Source organism: Theropithecus gelada, chromosome 19 (genome assembly GCF_003255815.1).
Source record: "Theropithecus gelada isolate Dixy chromosome 19, Tgel_1.0, whole genome shotgun sequence".
Taxonomy (NCBI): Eukaryota; Metazoa; Chordata; class Mammalia; order Primates; family Cercopithecidae; genus Theropithecus; species Theropithecus gelada.
In genome coordinates, this window is record NC_037687.1 from 28275256 (window position 1) to 28295728 (window position 20473).

At 51.6% G+C, this 20473-nt stretch overlaps 1 protein-coding gene across 1 annotated transcript; it reads right to left on the reverse strand.

Moving 5' to 3' along the window:
* Positions 1-1540: 1540 nt before the first annotated feature.
* On the reverse strand, positions 1541-20230 carry ETFB (electron transfer flavoprotein subunit beta). The gene is made up of 6 exons (XM_025367871.1): positions 20096-20230; positions 10071-10229; positions 9652-9810; positions 6702-6764; positions 2959-3117; positions 1541-1753 (listed from the first exon to the last, which is right to left on the reverse strand). Exons 1-6 carry the CDS (start codon positions 20150-20152, stop codon positions 1583-1585), a joined length of 768 nt encoding a protein of 255 aa, XP_025223656.1. The 5' UTR covers positions 20153-20230; the 3' UTR covers positions 1541-1582.
* Positions 20231-20473: the final 243 nt, after the last annotated feature.

Genomic DNA, 20473 nt, shown 5'->3' on the forward strand with positions numbered 1-20473 from the left:
TCTAGCATTTTTTGCATAGCAGGTGTGGTTATGGGGGTGCTACGTAAATTAACCTTTCAAAGCTCCATAGATTATGTAGCTTAAAGAGGGCTGCACATTTGAGGATCCTCCTGTTAAGATGTGGGGTCTATCTCCCCACTCCTTGGATCTCAGTAGGCTTTGTGACTGCTGGACCAAGACGTGGAAGTGACCCTGTGCCAGGGTCTGCATCTAGGCCGGCATATGCCACTTTCTGTATCATAGGACACTCCCTCATGGAACCCAGCCGCCACACTGGGAGGAAACTCAGCAGTCCCATGGAGGGGAATCATGGCCCCTGGTCAGCAGCCCCAGCCAGCTTGCTGGCCATGTGGGTGAGCCTTCTTGGAAGTCAACCCCCGGCCCCATTTGAGGCACCTGAACTGATCCTGCACCAAGGAGAGACAAGCTGTCCCTGCTGAGCCCTGCCCAGATTCCAGACTTAAGAGCATAATAAGTGTTGTTTTAAGCCACCAAGTTTTGGGGTGGTTTGTTATGCCAGAACAGACAACCAGAATATAGGTATCACTAATTCCACCTGATAGAGAAAGAAACTGAGGCTCAGGGAGTAGTTGCCTATCTGAGGTCCTCCTAGAGCCAGGAATGGGTCCAGTGGGATTTGACCCAGGGCCCTGGGACCCAGACCCATGCCCTTAACCCCTACATGATGCCGTTACTATTTTGATCTGCAGAAGAGGCAACTGAAACTCAAAAACAGGAAGGAACTCACCCAAGATCTAGCTGGCAAAGGTGAGAGTGAGCATATGAAATCACATGCTGTCAGAAAGCCAGAGGAATGGAACACAATTTTTTTAACAAAAAATTAGGCCAGGCGCTGTGGCTCACGCTTGTAATCACAGCACTTTGGGAGGCTGAGATGGGCGGATCACTTGAGGTCAGGAGTTCAAGACCAGTCTAGACAACATGGTGAAACCCCGTCTCTACTAAAAATACAAAAATTAGCCAGGTGTGATGGTGCAAGCCTGGGCAACAGAGCAAGACTCTGTCTCAAAAAAATATAATTGAAAAAAAATTAATCTGACTCTAGACCCAGGCTGTTCATCGCCACACTAAGTTTCGATTCTCTGTGGCTTGTCTCTGTCTCACACCAGAACCACAGCTTCTGGCCTCATTCTCTCCTGTGTCCCTGCTGAGACTGGGGACACAAGAGAGAATGAGTGTCCTGAGTGTTCTGCAAACATTGTGGATAAAAGCCCTTCTCACCCACCTCACTGATATTTGTGTTCCAACACTCAACATGGCAGTCATCTCCCTGGGAAATCTCTGACCCATGGGCTGGGCCAGGTCAGGTCCCCCAGTTGGGTTCCTAGGGGCCCAATGTGCCTCCACGTCTAGCATACTTCACCCCGAATTACAGCTGCCTTTGTCCTCATTGTCCCCTGCATCAACACAGAGGCTCCTCGTGGGCAGGGACTGGACCCACAGGGCCTGGCACACAAAAGACTCAAGTAAATGTTGAATGAACCAAATAATGGGTCTCTAGGAAATGAGTTAACAGAGATAGACGTTGAGAGTCAGTTTTATTGCCATCTCTGGGAGGGGCTCAAATCCGCCCGATCTCCTTCAGCTTGGCCACTAGGTCCTCAGTGGTTTCCACCTTGACGCCGGCCGTGCGCTGGGGCGGGTCCTCCACGCTGATCACGGAGAGCTTGGAGGTCAGGTCCACGCCCAGGTCCCCAGGCTTGATCACCTCGATCTTCTTCTTCTTGGCTTTCTGCACATGGGAAGTCACTGTTCACAGGGCTGTGGAACCCCTGCCACCCTCCTGCCACCTCCTTCCCGTGGGTGCCATGCCTGCAGACCAGTCCCATGGGCTGAACCCTCTGGACCCACCGACTGGCCAGGACACACAAAACTTCTCATAGGGCCACACCTGGTGTGGAAAACTCCTGCTGGCTTGGAGGCCCTGGGAGGCCCAACTATTGCAGCAGTCCTCCTTTAGGTAACCAATTCAGGAAGCCCTTCACGGGCTGCAACAGACTGGCAAACCCATCCTTTTGGTAGTAATGACTCTGGACTTTTGGTTGAGATGACATGCTGAAGGCTCCCAATAGGCTGAGACGATGCCCTGAGCCCTCCCTATAGGCTGAGATGATGCACTGAACCCTCCCTATAGGCTGAGACGATGCGCTGAGCCCTCCCTATAGGCTGAGACCATGCGCTGAGCCCTCCCTATAGGCTGAGACGATGCGCTGAGCCCTCCCTATAGGCTGAGACGATGCCCTGAGCCCTCCCTATAGGCTGAGATGATGCACCGAACCCTCCCTATAGGCTGAGATGACGCGCTGAATCCTCCCTATAGGCTGAGATGATGTAGTGAACACTCTGTAATGGCTGAAATGATTCATTGAACCTTCCCCATTGGCTGAGATGATCCAATGAACTCTCCCTGTTGGTTGAAATGACCCACTGAATATTCTCCATTGTCTGAGATGACTCACTAAACTGTTAATATTGGCCAAGATGACCCAGCGAACCCCTCCTACTGGCCATGATGATTAGTGAACTCTACCTGTTAGCCAAGAGACCCCACGCACCCTTCCTAGTTAGCCAAGATGATCTACACGATAACTTCGCATTGGCAAAAATTACCAAGGGGACCCTCCCTAATGAACCAAGATGACCCAGTGAACTTGTTCCACTGGCTGGAATGACAAAGGGAACAATGTCTGCTACCCAGCGAAGCCTTCCTACTGGCCTAGATACCAGCAAGCCCTCCCTGCTAGCCAAAGCAGCCCCCGTGAACTCTCAGCATTGGCAGAGATGACCCAGCAAACCCTCTCTATCAGCCAAACTCCAGGTGAGCGTACCAGACCTCCCTTGGATCCTTCCCTCCCCCGATGCGACCACCAGGGGGCACTGGGCTGGCAATGTGCTTGCCAATCCCAGGCCCTCAGTGCCTGCTGGCCAGGGGCTCACCATGATGTTGGGCAGCGTGGCATAACGGGGCTCGTTGAGCCTCAGGTCAGCTGTCACCACAGCTGGCAGCTTCAGGCGCAGGGTCTCCAGGCCCCCGTCGATCTCCCGCTCCACTTTCAACTTGTCCCCCTCCAGCGTCACCTGGGAGGCGAATGTGCCCTGGGGAGGGACAGTGTAGGAGGAGAGTGGGTGAGGCTAATTCAGGTCCGATCCGAGCAGTCCACTTATGACACTACTGAGTATATGCACGGACAAGTGAATGAATGAGGGAGCGAACAATGCAGGGTCCCATGAGGTTTAGAATCGATCCTGTACACCTGGGAGAGCGTGTCTTTCCTTTTCCTGAGAGCCACGGTGTATGTCCTGATGTCCTACGTCCTGATGCTGCCAGTGAGGCCTCCCTGTCTTCCTGACAGTGAACATGTACTGAGTGCTGGGCCCTGTGCTAAGCATCTGATGGGTCAATCATCGAATCCTTGTAGGAACTTTATGAGGTAAATGTTATTATCCCCACTTTACAGATGAGGAAAACTGAGGCAGTGAGCTGCTGAGTTACATGCCCACTGCCACCCACAGCTGGTAAATCCAAAAGCTGACAATCTGACTCCCAACAGCCCCCCGTGAGGCCCCTCCACTGGGCCGACAACAGAACTGTGTGTGTCCACACCGGTCCTTAAACCACCTTCTGGGACCCCATCCTCTGGCCAGGTCCCTTTGCCTCTCAGTCCTGAATCAACATTTCCTCCCCTGGTAACTGATACCACCTACACTCCTCTTTGTCTAAACCTTTCTCCCTGTCCACTTATTAAGATCTTTCAGGTCTTAGTGTGAACATCACATCTCTTCGTTCAGAACTTCCTCCTAGTGCCCTTATGAACCTGTCCCTGGAGATACACTGTGAACACGACCAGTGAAGCACCAGCTGGGGTGGGCTCATATTCTGCCAGGGAAGACAACCAGTCATCAGGGAAACACACACACACACAAATGAGATCATTTCAGATCAGAAGGAATAAGAAGAAAATAAGACACATGATATGAGAGCAAGAAGGGCGCAATGTTAGAGAAGCTGGTCAGATAGTGATAAATGCTTTGAAGATAAAACAGGATCATGGTTTTGAATGTGCTGTCCCATCCAGTAGCCACGGGCCGCGTGTGGCTGCCCAGCACTTGAAATGTGGCCAGTGTAGCTGAGGAATGAATTTTTAAATTTTATTTAAATTTAAACACTGATAATTTGGCCAGGCGCAGTGGCTTATGCCCGTAATTCCAGAGCTTTGAGGGGCCAAGGCGAGTGGATCGCTTGAGGAGTTCGAGACCAGCCTGGCCATCACGGTGAAACCCTGTCACTACTGAAAATACAAAAATGATCCAGGCATGGTGATGCATACTTGTAATTCGATCTACTTGCGAGGCTGAGGCAGGAAAATCACTTAAATTCAGGAGGCGGAGGCTACAGTGAGCCGAGATCGCGCCACTGCACTCCAGCCTGGGGACAAAACAAGACTCCACCTCAAAAAAATATAAATAAATAAATACTGAGAATTCAAGATACGTTACCATGATTGTGGTGATGATTTCATGGATGTAACACATATCAAAACTTATCAAGTTTTGGAGGGCTGAGGTGAGCAGATTGCTTGAGCCCAGGAGTTCAAGACCAGCTTGGGCAACATAGTGAGACCCCCATCTCTATCTAAATAAAAGTGTTTAAGAAAAGCAAACTTCACAAATTGTGCAACTTAGATATGTGCAGTTTACTGTAGGTCAATAACTCAATAAGGCTGTTTTTTAAAAAAACAAAACAAAGCCGGGCGCGGTGGCTCAAGCCTGTAATCCCAGCACTTTGGGAGGCCGAGACGGGTGGATCACGAGGTCAGGAGATCGAGACCATCCTGGCTAACACGGTGAAACCCCGTCTCTACTAAAAAAAATACAAAAAAACTAGCCGGGCGAGGTGGCGGGCGCCTGTAGTCCCAGCTACTCGGGAGGCTGAGGCAGGAGAATGGCGTAAACCCGGGAGGCGGAGCTTGCAGTGAGCTGAGATCCAGCCACTGCACTCCAGCCTGGGCAACAGAGCGAGACTCTGTCTCAAAAAAAAAACAAAAACAAAAACAAAAACAAAAACAAAACAAAACAAAACAAAACAAAAACACAGATACCCAATGCAGCTACTGGAAATGCAGTTACTGGAAAACTTTTTGTTTTGAACAACTTGGGTGTGTAAATCTACTTCAACTGTCATCTTTAGGAATGTGTTTCTCATAGAAATTTAGCACCTGAATTGAGATGTGCTGTAAATATAAAATGCATGCTGAATTTTGAAGATTTAGTACAAAGAAAATCCAAAAAACATAAAATACAGATGGTCCCTGGCTTATGGTGGTTTGAATTAAGATTTTTCAGTTTTCCGAAGGTGTGACAGTGGTAAGCATTCAGTGGAAACCACACTGCCAGTACCCGATACAACCATTCTGTTTTTTTAGTTCCAGTACAGTGTTTGATAAATTACATGGGATATTTAGCACTTTATTATAAAATAGGCTTTATGTTAGATTATTTTACCCCACTGTAGGCTAACATAAGTGTTGTGACATGTTTAAGGTAGGCGATGATGTTTGGTAGATTAAGTTTATTAAATGCATTATTTGAGTTATAATATTTTCAATTTATGATGGGTTTATCAGGACATAACCCCACTGCTGGTAAAGCATATGTATCTCAATATTTTCTATGTTGATTACATGTTAAAATGATAATATTTTAGATATAATGGGGTGAAATAAAATATAATTTTATCTGTTTCTTTTTACTTTTTTATGTAGCTGTGAAAAATTTTAAATTTGTCTATGCGCCTTTCTTTCTTTTTTTTTTTTGAGACAGGGTTTCCCTCTTTCACCCAGGCTGGAGTGAAGTGGCATGATCCCAACTTACTGCAGTCTTGACCTCCTGGGCTCAAGGGATCCTCCCACCTCGGCCTCCTGCGTGGCTGGGACTATAGGCATGTGCCACCACACCCGGCTAACTTTTCTTTCTTGGTAGAGATGGGGTCCCACTGTGTTGCCAAGGCTGGTCTCGAACCCCTGGGTTCAAGTAATCCTCCCACCTTGGCCTCCCAAAGTGCTACGACTATAGGTGTGAGCCACTGTGCCCAGCCTGCATTTTTTTTTTTTTTTTGAGTCGGAGCCTCCCTCTGTTGCCAGGCTGGCGTGCAGTGGGGTGCGATCTTGCCTCCCTGCAACCTCTGCCTCCCGAGTTCAAGCAGTTCTCCTCCTTCAGCCCCCTGAGTAGCTGGGACTACAGGCACACGCCACCACACCCAGCTAATTTTTAAATTTTTAGTAGAGATGGGGTTTCAACATGTTGACCATGCTGGTCTGAAACTCCTCCTGACCTCAAGTGATCCGCCTGCCTCGGCCTCTCAAAGTGCTGGGATTACAGGCGTTGAGTCACCACGCCTGGCCCCAGCCTGCATTTATATTGGACTGGCATAGATGGGGATTGGGGAACCTGGAGTTGAGGGGGTGGGCATGAGTATTTCACGTAGGATGGCAAGAAAGTCCCCTTTGAAGAGGTGATACCTCAGGAGAGATCTCAAGGAGGGGAACAAGAAAGCCATGAGGCCATCTGAGGGAGCAGTGTTCCAGGAGGAGAGAACAGCGAATGCAAAGGCCCTGAGGCAGAAATGAAGTTTGAGGGATGAGGGCCTGGCCCTCAGCAGGTGCTCCCCGCTCCAGCCTCACCTGTGGCCAGTCGAGAAATCCAGCTGTCATCTGCCCTGTCTGGTTACAGTCATCATCGATGGCCTGAATGGGGAGAGAGAGAAGACTGTATGACAATCAATGGAGCTCGTGGACCATTCAGGCCTCTGTCCAGAACAGGGCTTGGCAAACTTTTTCTTTCTTTTTTTTCTTTTTGAGATGGAGTCTTGCTCTGTCATCCAGGCTGGAGTGCAATGGTGCAATCTTGGCTCACTGCAACCTCTGCCTCTCAGGTTCAAGCAATTCTCCTGCCTTAGCCTTCTGAGTAGCTGGGATTATAGGCGCCCACCACCACGCCCAGCTAATTTTTGTATTTTTAGTAGAAACGAGATTTCAACATGTTAGCCAGGCTGGTCTTGAACTCCTGACCTCAGATGATCCCCCAAAGTGTTGGGATTACAGGCACGAGCCACCGTACCCAGCCGGGTTGGCAAAATGTAGTAAATATTTTAGGCTTTGCAGGTCATACAGTCTCTGTCAGAGTGACTCAGCTCTGCTGTTGTAGTGCACAGGCAGCCATAAATAATATGTACATGAATGTATGTGGTGATGTTCCAATATAGCTTTATTTACAAATCGGAGGTCGCTATGGACCATAGTTCACTGATTTTTGGTCTAGAACAATCCCCTCACTTGGGCCCAGAGATAAGCAGCCACTTGTCCAGGGACATGTGGGGCCACCTGGCATTCCTGTCGCCAAGTCTCTGCCCTCTGAATAAAGCCTCTCAGGAATCCTGCCCTAGGTGGACCCTGGGCAGCTGCATGAAGACGATCTGGGCCAACGAGGACATTCTAGCCCCAACCCCAGTGATTGGTTCAGGGAGGGGCACATGACTCAAGCTGCACCAAAGAAGAGTAAGCCCTGGGAGTTTGCTGGAGCCCTTGGGAAAGAGGCTCCTTTCTTTCTGCTGGGGTCACTAGGCCGGTGGGATCTGAGCTTGGAGATGCAGACAGTGAAGCCAAGGTAGAGGGGAGCCTACAGCTCATGTGTGACCCTGGATCAAGCTGTGTCTGAAGCCCCTGATTTACATGAGCTAATAAATTCACTTTCTGGCTTAAGCCAGTTTGAGTTGTAAATCTGTTTCCCAGAACAAACAGCATCCTGACCAGTTCATCCGGCATTTCCCCAGGGGGAGGTCCTGGCCCCAGGAACTGTCCCTGGCCCAGGACAGGTAGGACATCGGAGTCTGAGAACCACCAGCAAATGCAGGGGACTGCTAAAGCCACGCTTCCAACACCTCGGCCTCTGCAGCCCCACGCAGGCCCTGCCTTTTTGGCCCGTTCTCCAGGTAGGCCCTTCTGCCACAGTTGGTTGATCTGTACTCTGATGCCCCTGCTGTTGGTAATCTCTTGTTTTCTTCGGACTTTCTCAGGGCTGGGCAGGACACCCGATGACCTATCTGGACCCACCAGCCTCCTCTTTGTCCCAGAACTGACCTGGCCCTGGGATCTCCATCTCTCCCCGGGGGCCCCAGCTCTACCTGAGCCTGCTGTGCTCTGCTGTCTCCGTGCCCTGCTTGACATACCTTGCCATCTTTGGTCTTCCTTCTCAGCCTCCATCCCTAATTCCCTGCCTCTTCTCACTCCCATGTGCCTGTGGTTCTTCTGACGTCCCTCTTCTGTCCTTCCCCTGGTTGAGGCCATGAAGTTTGTCCTCAAATGAGATGAGCTACCCCTGAGGAGAGGTGGTGCCCCAGGGTCTCCTGGGGACACAGATGAGCCCCATGTACCTGTCTCAGTGGGGAGCACCAGTGTGGCAGGGAAGGTTCTGGTCGGGTCCTCACCCAGCCCTAACCTCCTTCCCTAACTCCTGGCCTCCAATCTCCCCTTCCAGTCCATTCTCGAAGCCCAGGGAGGCTTTTTCCGCACCTAGTGCTGATCCCACCCCTCTTCTGCTCATAGACCTCCCATAGCTTCCTGACCACCTGCTGTCTCACCCCACATCTCCACCACCCTCCTCCCGAGCAGGGATGAGCAAGGGGGCACAGGGAGAGCGGACCACAGCTACCTGTTTGCCCAGCAGCACCAGGTCCACCTTCTCCTGCTCTGCCAGCTTAGCCAGGACCCGAGCCACCTGCAGTGCCCTCCAAAATTCTCAAGTCTCTGTTTCAAGCCCAGGACTGTCTCCTGAATCTGCATCAATGTCTCCTGGGCTCCTCACACTCCCCGTGTAGGATCCTCCTCTAACCTCCTGTTCTTCCTGGGTTTCCCACCTGTGTTACCAAGGCAGACCCAGGCACTGTCCTTGCCTCCTCCCTGCCCTCCCTCCCCACGCTAAGCCCAGTCTCTCCTGCCACATCATGTCTCTGCTCTGTCCCGACACCTTTGGCTGAGGCCTCATTCTCCCCACGTGACCATCACCTCAGCCTCCCAGCCTCTAAACTCAACCAAAAGGATCTTTCTTCTTTTTTTTTATTTCTTTTTTTTTTGAGACAGAGTCTCGCTCTGCTCCCAGGCAGGAGTGCAGTGGTGCCTGGAGTGCAGTGGTGCGATCTTGGCTCACTGCAACCTCCACCTCCCAAGTTCAAGTGATTCTCACGCCTCAGCCTCCCAGGTAGCTGGGATTACAGGTGCACGCCACCACACCTGGCTAATTTTTTTACTTTTAGAAGAGATGGGGTTTCACCGTGTTGGCCATGCTAATCTCAAACTCCCGACCTCAAGTGATCTGCCCGCCTCAGCCTCCCAAAGTGCTGCGATTACAGGCATGAGCCACTGTGCCTGGCCCAAGAGGATCTTTCTAACACCCAGAGGGACTCTGTCCTCCCTGCTCAAACTCTCTGTCAGGAGGGTCAGCAAAGTCCCAAGCTGCTCAGCTTGGAGTGGCTGAATGCCCTGGGCCTGGCCACCTGCTGTCTCACCTCACATCTCCACCACCCTCCTCCCAAGCAGGGATGAGCAAGCGGGCACAGGGAGGGCTGACCACAGTTACCTGCTTGCCCAGCAGCACCAGGTCCACCTTCTCCTTCTCTGCCAGCTTGGCTAGGACCCGAGCCACCTGCAGGGGACCCAAGCGTTCTGCTTCTGCTGGGGGCACCTCCACGTGGATACCTCGGTCTGCACCCATAGCCAGGGCTGTACGAATGGTCTCCTGCCGAGGACAGAGGGGCTTGACTTGGCTATCCTCAGGGCAACCCAGGAGTCTGGCCCCAGCCCCTCCTCCCTCAGACCCAGGAGTCCAGGCCCCCATCCCCTCCTTCCTCAGACCCAGGAAACCAGGCTATCAGCCCATCCTCCCTCAGACCCAGGAGTCCAGGCTTCCAGCCTCCTCCTCCCTCAGACCCAGAGTCCAGGTCCCAGCCCCTCCTCCCTCAGACCCAGAAGTCCAGCCCCCTCCCCAAGACTGAGGACCTGGCACTGTGCAGGCCCACAGCTGACGGCGATGACCTCCTTCACCAGCTTCTTCTCCTTGAGCCGCACAGCCTCCTCCACTGCGATCTCACAGAAGGGGTTCATGGAGTGCTTCACGCCATCTGTGACCACACCGGTCCTGTCAGGTTTCACTCGGATCTGCTCAGCAGGAGGGGAGGGGGCGGGGTCAGGAGGAAACAGGCAAGAAGGTGGGGGCCTCAGCGCCAACCCTGTCCCAGGCTGGATGAGGACAACAACAGCCTGGAAAGGGGCAGGGCCTTGTCCGGGGTCACACAGCTTCAGAGACAGAGTTGGGTTAGAGCTTGTAGGCAGGGGCAGGTCACCCTGTCTCCTTCTCTCATCCAGTCATTCCTGGGTACCAGGGACATCTGACTTGATCATCCCTACTGTGTCACTGCTCCTCTCAGGCCCGAAAGAGTGTTTCTCAAATTTACAGAATTTATGGGAACCCACAGTGAGAGGTGCATTTTACCATATCTCCAAGTGTATATAAATACGTAACACACTGACACAGAAATACAAAAGAGGAGAAGAAAAGGAAAAATCAGTTAGGTAGACAGTTAAGGTGGGTCCTCAGAGAAGCAGCCTGCCTGAAAAATCACAGCTACCGGCAACAATAGAGCAGCCAGAGGAAAACTCAGGCTGCACGTGCACAGACAAGCAGGCAGGTCCAGCACAGAAGCCTTTTGTTCTCTGTGTGATTGACAGGCTCCCAGGAAAAGTTCCCTCCCCTTTTCAGGCATGTACCTTGTGGTCTCCGTGGGAACTTGCACAGGGAGGGGCGGAGCTTTCCTAAAACAAACCCAGGGTTACACAAACAAGAGAAGCAGAGCTTTGTGCTTGCAAAAGGACATACCCACAACTACACACATAACGGAGAGTTATGCGGCTAGCTTTACAGATAAGATACTCAAACAGCTACAGAGATGAGAGGAGTTTCTTATAAAAGCTTTTGGAATCAACTGTAAAAATGGCAACACGCTTGGGCTCCCCTCTCCTCTGCGGAGAGCTTTCTTCTTTTGCTTATTAAACTTTCGCTCCAACCTCACCCTTTGGGTGGTCTATGCTCTTTAATTCTCTTGGTTGTGAAACGAGCTCGGATAACACCTTAGACAATGTGACCGGTGACCCTGACCTGTTTCACAGATGCCACTGCAGTGTAAGGGTCAGTGACCAATACTTACCCTGGCTACACACACTCCATACCCTGACATTTTCTTCACTTTTTCAGAAAAATGCCAGCCCTTTGCCTGGATGTCATGATCACACATGGTCACAACCTGATTTGGAAAACACCAGCACCAAAGACCTCTTTGCTAAACAGACAAGGGAGGTAAGAGAGGTGGGTGGCAAACCCCACCCATTTGCTTCTGCACATCGTTTTTGTCTCTCCTGGGCCCTACTGTGTGCCTGGAACTAAGCTGGATCCTGGGGGCACCATCATGTGCCAGGGAGAGAGGCTTCCGGTGTGGACCAGGGTGTAGCGTGAACCACTAACCACCTTCCTGTTAGTTTCTCTCGGCTGCCATAACAAATCACCACATACTTGGTGGCTTAGAATCTTACAGCTCTGGAGGCCAGAAATCCAAAGTCAGTTTCACCAGGGTGAGACCAAGGGGTCTGCAGGCCCTGGGGAGAGCACGTTTCTTGCCTCCTCCAGCTTCTGCTCTGACACCCTCTGGCTTGTGGCTGCATCACTTTATCTTCAGTGCCAGCATCCTCAGCTCTGTCTTCATGAGGCCTTCTCCTCTCTCTGTGTGTCTAGTCTCCCTCTGTCTCTCTCTTATAAGGACTCTTGAGATGGCATTTAGAGCCCACCTAAATAATCCAGGATAATGCCCCCATCTCAAGATGCTTAATTTAATCACATCTGCAAAGACCCTGTTTCTATTTTTTTCTTCCAGATGGGCTCTCGCTCTGTCACCCAGGCTGGAGTACAGTGGTGAAATCTCGGCTCACTGCAACCTCTGCCTCCCGGGTTCAAGCAATTCGCATGCCTCAGCCTCCCAAGTAGCTGGGATTATAAGCATGCGTCACCACACCCGGCTAATTTTTGTATTTTTAGTAGAGACAGGGTTTCACCATGTTGGCCAGGTCTCAAACTCCTGACCTCAGGTGATCAGCCCTCCTCGGCCTCCCAAAGGCAGCCTGCCACTGCGGCCAGCCTGCAAAGACCCTGTTTCTAAGTGATTTTCCCTTCTCAGGTACCAGGGATTGAAACCTGGCTGTTTTAGAGGGCTATTTCTTGGCCTACCACAATCCTCTTTTTTTTTTTTTTTGAGATGGAGTCTTGCTCTGTCATCCAGGCTAGAGTGCAATGGCGTGATCTTGGCTCATTGCAACCTCCGCCTCCCCAGTTCAAGCCATGCTCCTGCCTCAGCCTCCGGAGTAGCTGGGATTACAGGCGCCCACCACCACGCCCGGCTAATTTTTTGTATTTTTAATAGAGATAGGGTTTCACTATGTTGGTCAGGCTGGTCTCAAACTCCCGACCTCCAGTGATCCACCCACCTCAGCCTCCCAAAGGCAGGGGATTACAGGCGTGAGTCACCGCACCCGGCCCAACCTGAGTTTTTATAAAGTCATTCTGGATTCTTGGTGGAGAAAACTGGAAAAAGATGAGAGGCAGTGACAAGACAGCTAGGTGGCTATTTGTCACCAAAGTGAGAGGTGACACTGGGTCAGACAGCCGTGACAACAGAGACAGATGCAAGAGTTCTCTGGAGGTGCAACTGACAGGCCATGGTGCGCGATGGGAAGATTACACCAAAGAAGGGCTTCCAGTCTGTACATCAGCCTGAGCTGGGAAGAAGGTGAGTTTGGTTTGGGGCACAAATGTTTAAAAAGCCTCCAGGGACATCCAGAGAAGCCTTGCTAAGGAGCTGTAGGGAGCTGCCCATTCGGCCCGGGGCCTGCCCTCTTTCTCTTCTCCCATGTGGCCGCCACCCAGGGCTTAGCCAGAGCAGATCTCGGGTGGCAGCTGGGCCCGGTGCGGACACTGGGACGCTCTTGCTATTTCCCTGTCCCTTTTTCTCTGAGGCTGTGGGTGTAACTGTTCCTCCCACAGGCAGGACAGAATCCGAGATGAGAAGGTGGGACCCATAAGGGGTTTCCCACTCTGGCTGTGCCTCATGGAGAGGGTAACATTAAAAGATGGAGGATGGAGACCTGGCGCAGTGGCTGATGTCTGTAATCCTAGAACTTTGGGAGGCCAAGGTGGGAGGATCCTTTGTGCCCAGGAGTTGGATACTAGCCTGAGCAACAGGTTCTACAAACAACAACAACAAAAAAAAAAAAACAAAAACAGCTGGGCGTGGTGGCTCATGCCTATAATCCCAGCACTTTGGGAGGCCAAGGCGGGCAGATCATCTGAGGTCAGGAGTTCGAGATCAGCCTGGCCAACATGGCAAAACCCCATCTCTACTAAAAATAAATATAAAATAAAAAATTAGCCGGGCATGGTAGTGCACGCCTGGAATTGCAGCTACTCAGGAGGCTGGGGCAGAGAGAATTGCAACCCCGGAGGTGGAGGTTGTAATGAGCCAAGATTACGCCACAGCACTCCAGCCTGGGCAACAGAGCAAGACTCCATCTCAAAACAAACAAACAAACAACAACAACAACAAAAAGCAGCCAGGTGTGGTGGCACACACCTGTAGTCCCAGCTACTCAGGAGGCTGAGGCGGGAGGATCACCTGAGCCCAGGAGATCAAGGGTGCAGTGAGCCGTGATCATGCCACTACACTCTAGCCTGGGTGACACAGAAAAACCTCATCTAAAAAAAAAAAAAAAAAAGAAAAGAAAAGGAAAAAAAAAAAGAAAAAGGAGAAAGAGGAGGAGGAGCTAGAGGAGGAGAGGAAAGATAAAGAACTGTTCTTTTCGTCTCTCTTGTTGCCCAGGCTGGAGTACAGTGGTGCCACCTTGGCTCACTGCAACCTCCGCCTCCCAGGCTCAGGCGATCCTCCCTCTTCAGCCTCCCCAGTAGCTGGGACTACAGGTGGGCACCACCATGCCGGGCTAATTTTTTTTTTTTTTTTACTTTTTGTAAAGAAAGGGTTTATCCATGTTTCCCAGGTTGGTCTCGAACTCCTGGCCTAAAGTGATCCGCCTGCCTCAGCCTCCCAAGTGCTGGGATTACAGGTGTGAGCCGCAGTGCCTGGCCCTTTTTTCTTAATAAATAAATAAATAAATAAATAAATAAATAAATAAATAAAATACAACGTAGGAATTGCCCCTTTAAGACAGAAAAGAACCTCACCCACCCAGCAGTAAGAGGCCCCAAGCTTTTTGCTGTGTGTCAGGGAGGCTTCAGAAGGGCCTCAAGCCCCATCTTGCTCTTGCTCTTGCTCTGGCAGAACTCCCAGCCCCAACCTCCTCATTCCCAGGCTCCTGACTCCTGAGGAGAAAGGGTAAGAACTTTCCAGATACACACACACACACACACACACACACACACACACACACACCCCACTCTGAGGAAATGAACTAGCTCATCTTCTCAATTAAGCTTGAGTTGACTTCAAGCTTGAAAAACAGTTTAGTTAAATTACATAAGTCAGGAAACAATGGTAGGGCTGAAAAATGATAGCTTGTTTGTTTGTTTTTTAAATAATGATGGTTCATGCCTGTAATCCTAGCACCTTAGGAGACTGAGGAAGGAGGATCACTGGAGCCCAGGATTTCAAGACCAGCCTGGGCAACATAGAGAGACTCCATCTCTCCTGAAAAACAAAATTAGCAGGGCGTGGTGGCGTGTACCTGTAGTCCCAGCTACTCAGGAGGCTGAGGTGGGAGGATGGCTTGAACCCAGGAGGGTCGAGGCTGCAGTAAGCTGTGATTGCACCACTCCAGCCTGGGTGACAGAGCTAGACCTTGTCTTAAAAAAAAAAAAAAAAAAGCTGGGCATGGTGGCTCACACCTGTAATCCCAGCACTTTGGGAGGCCGAGGCGGGCAGATCATAAGTTCAGGAGTTTGAGACCAGTCTGGCCAATATGGTGAAACCCCATCTCTACTAAAAATACAAAAATTAGCCAGGCGTGGTGGTGCACGCCTGTAGTCCCAGCTACTTGGGAGGCTGAGGCAGGAGAATCCCTTGAACCCGGGAGGCAGAGGTTGCAGTGATCTGAGATTGTACCACTGCACTCCAGCCTGGGAGACAGAGTGACAGTGAGACTCTGTCTCAAAAAAAAAAAAAAAAAAGAAAATGAATCCCAGATAATAAATACAAAATTGCCGCAGCCTCTCCTGGGGTCTTTTTTTTTTTTTTTTTTTTAGGGAGACAGGGTCGCCCTTTGTCACCCAGGCTGGAGTGCAGTGGCACAATCTCGGCTCACTGCAACCTCCACCTCCCTGGTTCAAGCAATTCTGCCTCAGCCTCCTGAGTAGCTGGGACTATAGGCACGCGTCACCACACCCAGCTAATTTTTGTATTTTTAGTAGAGACAGGGTTTCACTATGTTGGCCAGGATGGTCTCAAACTCCTGACTTCGTGATCCGCCCGCCTCAGCCTCCCAAAGTGTGAGTTTACAGGCATGAGCCAACGTGCCCAGCCTTTCTCCTGGGGTCTTGAAAGAGGCCCTGAAGGTTAAGATTCATCAGTTTACTGGAAAATGTGCCCCTGGATAGGACAGGGTGTTACTGAGTTGCCAAATACTTATTAGGATGCTGGATTCACGCACATACCCGGAAACATGCACGCAGCCAGACACACATACACACTCACACACACACACAAATACACTCTGAACAGAGCATTTGTTATGTTTTGAATAAATGAATGACTAAACTTCCATTACTACTACTGCCAATAAAAACACTTATTGCAGCTGGTCACAGTGGCTCACACCTGTAATTCCAGCACTTTGGGAGGCTGAGGCAGGCAGATTACCTGAGGTCAGGAGGTCTAGACCAGCCTGGCCAACATAGCAAAACCTTGACTCTACTAAAAATACAAAAATTAGCCAGGTGCGGTGGCTCACACACGTAATCCCAGCTACTCAGAGGCTGAGGCAGAATTGCTTGAACCTGGGAGATGGAGGTTCCAGTGAGCTGAGATCATGCCACTGCACTCCAGCCTGGGCAACAGAGATAGACTCCATCTCAAAAAATAAAACAAAACACTGTGTGCCAGGCACTGTTCCAAGGACTTATTTAGACCGGACGCGGTGGCTCCAGCCTGTAATCCCCGCACTTTGGGAGGCCGGGATGGGCAGATCACCTGATCTGCCCTGAACTGACATCAGGAGTTCAAGATCAGCCTGACCAACATCACGAAACCCTGTCTCTACTTAAAATACAAAAATTAGCCGGGTGTAGTGGCGCGCACCTGTAATCCCTACTACTCAGGAGGCTGAGGCAGGGGAATCACTTGAACCCAGGAGGCAGAGGCTGCAGTTAGCCGAGATTGTGCCACTGCACTCCAGCCTGGGTGACAGAGCGAGACTCCATCTCAAACAAACAAACAGAGAAAGAAACTCCAAGGGCTTATTTAATTTTCGTTACAACTCAATAAAGTATATTACCATTATCCCCATTGTACAAAGTAGAAAAACGAGGCTCAGAGTGGTGAGGCAATTTCCTCAAGGTCACACAGCAGGAAGTGGATGCAGGCGCTGGGCTCGGAGTCTGAGGTCTGAACTATTCTAGCAGTACACCCAGTCTCAGGAAGCAGTGACCACATCCAACTGTCTTCCGCACACCTGGGGCGCAAATTCCAGAAGCGGCGACAGACACCAGAGCAATCAATAAGTAAATGACACTGTGGATTACAAAGTGTCCACACCAGCTTCCCTCTGGGGACAAGCTGGGCTCTCAGAGGGTGCCCCCTGCTCCCGCCTCTTTCATGGAGAATGTGAGCCACTCCCTCCACTCAGTTAGGTTGGCTCTTTGAACTTTCATCTCTAGCAAACACACTTTCCTCTCCCTTCCTAGTTGCAAAGTATAGGGGAAAACACAGCAAAACACAGGGACTCCAGGGCCTGTGATTTTAAGGAGGCAAACAGGGAGGTCCTCCCAGAGAAGGTGATGTTTGCACAGGGAGTTGAAAGAGGTCAGGGAGTGAGTGTATGATTCTGGGAACAGAGGTGGATCAGACATGGCCCTCTCTGCAGGGAGCTACCAACCTGGGGATGATAGAGTAGGGCAGTGGGGAACATGGGGTCAACAGAGGATCCCAATCCAGTCTGGCGAGGGCTGATGGAAGCAAACCTAGGGACTGCAGAAGCCCCCAGGGATATATCAAGGCAATCTGAGGGTGTAGGGTCAGGGGCTTCCTGGAGGAGGCGATGCCAGAGAGAATCACTAAATTGGTTTTACTATTTGTTTGTTTGAGATTACAGACACGTGCCACCACGCCTGGCTAATTTTTTTATTTTTAGTAGAGATGGGGTTTCACCATGTTGGCCTGGCTGGTCTCAAACTCCTGACCTCAGCTGATCCACTCGCCTCGGCCTCGCAAAGTGCAGGGATTAGAGGTGTGAGCCATTGCACCTGGCCGAGAATCATTAGATTTTGATATAATCCATGAGTGGGAGTTGGGCAGGACAAAGGATAGAAAGCAGAGGTAGGAGGGTGGTGCTGGAAGAAGGCATGGAATGGGTGAGCCGCGGCCTAGCCTGTCAGGACAAGAGGAGTAGGTCGCAGTGGTGGAAGCACAAAGGGTAAGGGAGGGTCCAAGGAGGGAAGTGGACAGCTGAAGCAGACCATGAAGAGGAGGCTGGACCACAAAGCATCCCAAATGGCAGGCAGAGGGGCTGTGACCCTGTCCTGAGGGTGCTGGAGAGCCACCAGGCAGGCTGGGAGCAGGGGAGAGCAGGGTCAGCTCTGGGTGCAGAAAGGCCCCTAAGAATGGGTACAGGTGGGCTCTGACGGGGAGAGACTGGGAGCGAGGGAGGACGGGGTGAGGGTCCAGGTGAGACAATGGGACCAAGAGACAATAGGGCAGGAAGGGTGGGGCGGGGGTGGAGAACTGACAGCTTTGGGAGGAGAAGGGAAAGGGGGTGGGACACTGCCCAGGTCTAATCTAGTGCTTAGGAAGCTGGCAGGGTCTGAATCACTCATTTGTTCTGAAAAGGACATCAACCGACACATCCAGTGAGACAGGATGTAATGCAGGGAGCCCTGGGGCACTGTGGGAGGGGAAGGCAGCACCCTCTGGAAAGGACAGGAGCTGATTCAACACTGCCTTCACGCTTCCCCTCTGTTCTCTCCCTGAGCACACCAGAGACATCCATGTGCCAGGCTCTGTGCTGAGTGATGTTGGGACCAGAGCTGAGTCAAACGTGGGCCTGCACCATGGGGGAGACAGATCCAATCCCAGACATGCCAGGCAGGGAAGGCCAGGGCTGGGATAGAGGATGCCCAGGGGACTGTAGGAGTCCAAAGATGTGACAGTAACGAACAGTCAGGGAGGAAACCAAGTGTTGGGACCCAGGACCCCAAGAGGAATGTGTCTCAAAAGGGCTGGAGACGACATCCCTGTCATGTGCTGTCAGAGGCATCATTAGGACAGGGGGCACTGAGGGAGATGGGAGAGCAGAGTCTAGAGCCAGACTTGCCCAGGGTTTTGATTGTAACTCTGTCACTTACTGGCTGGGAGATCTGACAGGCGTCAGTTTCCTCATCTATCCAATGGAATTAATAGTACAAACGGTCGGCCGGCACGGTGGCTCACGCCTATAATCCCAGCACTTTGGGAGGCCGAGGCGGGTGGATCACCTGAGGTCTGGAGTTTGAGACCAGCCTGACCAACATGGTGAAACTCCATCTCTACTAAAAATACAAAAAATTAGCCGGGTGTGGTTGTGCATGCCTGTAATCCCAGCTACTTGGGAGGCTGAGGTAGGAGAATCACTTCAACCCGAGAGGCAGAGGTTGCAGTGAGACGAGATTGCACCATTGCACTCCAGCCTGGGCAAAATGAGCAAAACTCCGTCTCAAAAAATAAAAATAAATAATAAATAATACAAAGGGTACTGAAAGGACTGAATGGGTTAATCTCTACGAAGGACTTGGAAGGATGCCTGGCACGTAAACACCCACTAAATGCTGGCTGCTATGATCACTGACGCTTTCATGCTCAAGTCTGGCTCCTGTACCCTCTTCCCCAGCCCACTCCCTAAGCAGGCAGGGGCAGTATCAGTGTCAACTTTGTGACCCTGGTTTCGCCCACCCTAAGGCCTCCAGGGTGCCAGGCCCCATGCTAGGTAATGCTGGGGACACAGAAGTAAGTCCCCAGGCTGATGGGAAGGACAGATGTGGATGGACAGTCACCATCTTCAGTCCAGTTCAGGCCAAGCATTGAGAGAAATGGGCCTGAGAGGCCGTGTCTGATTCACCTCTGTCCACACCAGCCTCCCTCTGGGGACAAGACAGGCGCTCAGAGTGCCCTCCCCCACCTCTTTCATGGAGAATGTGAACTATCCCCAGCTCAGTCAGGTTGGCTCCTTGAACTTTCACCTCTAGCAAACACACTTCTCTCTCCCTAGCTAGAGCCTCCTGGCTCACCCTGTGGCTATGGAGGGTGGCAAGCAGCTTCTGGGGCCCCACGGGGCCCTGTCTGACTCCCTATAGCACATTTCGGGTAATAGTACAAAGGTAAGCAATGCAGCCCAGTGGGTGAAAGCAGTCAGAGGAACCTGGATAGAACTCTCGGCTCTGCCCTTCTCTAGCTGGGTGACCTCTCTGTGCCTCAGTTTCTCCGTGCGTTAAACAGGGACCATGATTTCTTCCAGTGGGTAAGAAATGGAGAAAGCAACTCACTCTGAACAGTTATCAAGAGAGTGAATCCAGAACGAGGGAAAAGAGAACATGGCCGTGACCCCGGAGGGATCGGATGTTAGAACTTCACTCTTTTGATTTTTGCCGTCAGGTGTGACTTTGACGTATAGGGGTTAGAGCGGCAGAGGTCGGGGGTTACAAGAAGACCCCCACCCAGTGTGCGCTCGTGGCCCCGGAAGCACATGGCTGCGGGACTCAGGGATGTGGGAGAGGGGGGCCCGGTCACCTTCACGGCGTAGTCGATGACCCTCTTGACAGCTACGAGCGCGCGCAGCTCCGCCATCTTCCCGCCGCAGCCACCTACAGGGTCAGCCCGCACCCTCAGTCGCTTCTTCCAGACACCCGACCCCACCCCGCCCCTCTCTGCGCCTGCGCGCAGCACGGTCAGCCAGTCAACCACTGCAGAGCCCGCCTCCCCGACAGAGGACCAATCGAGAGGCCGGAGGGAAGGGAGGTGTGGCAAGCAACGCAAACCAATGGGAAGCGGATCTTGGGGAGCCAGCCGGACCCCGAGAGGGAAGGAAAGGCCTGGCCGAGGGGGCAGGGCAGAGAACTAGGGGAAAGGTCGTGCACTGGAGGGAAGCGCGCCCGGAGTTTATAGATC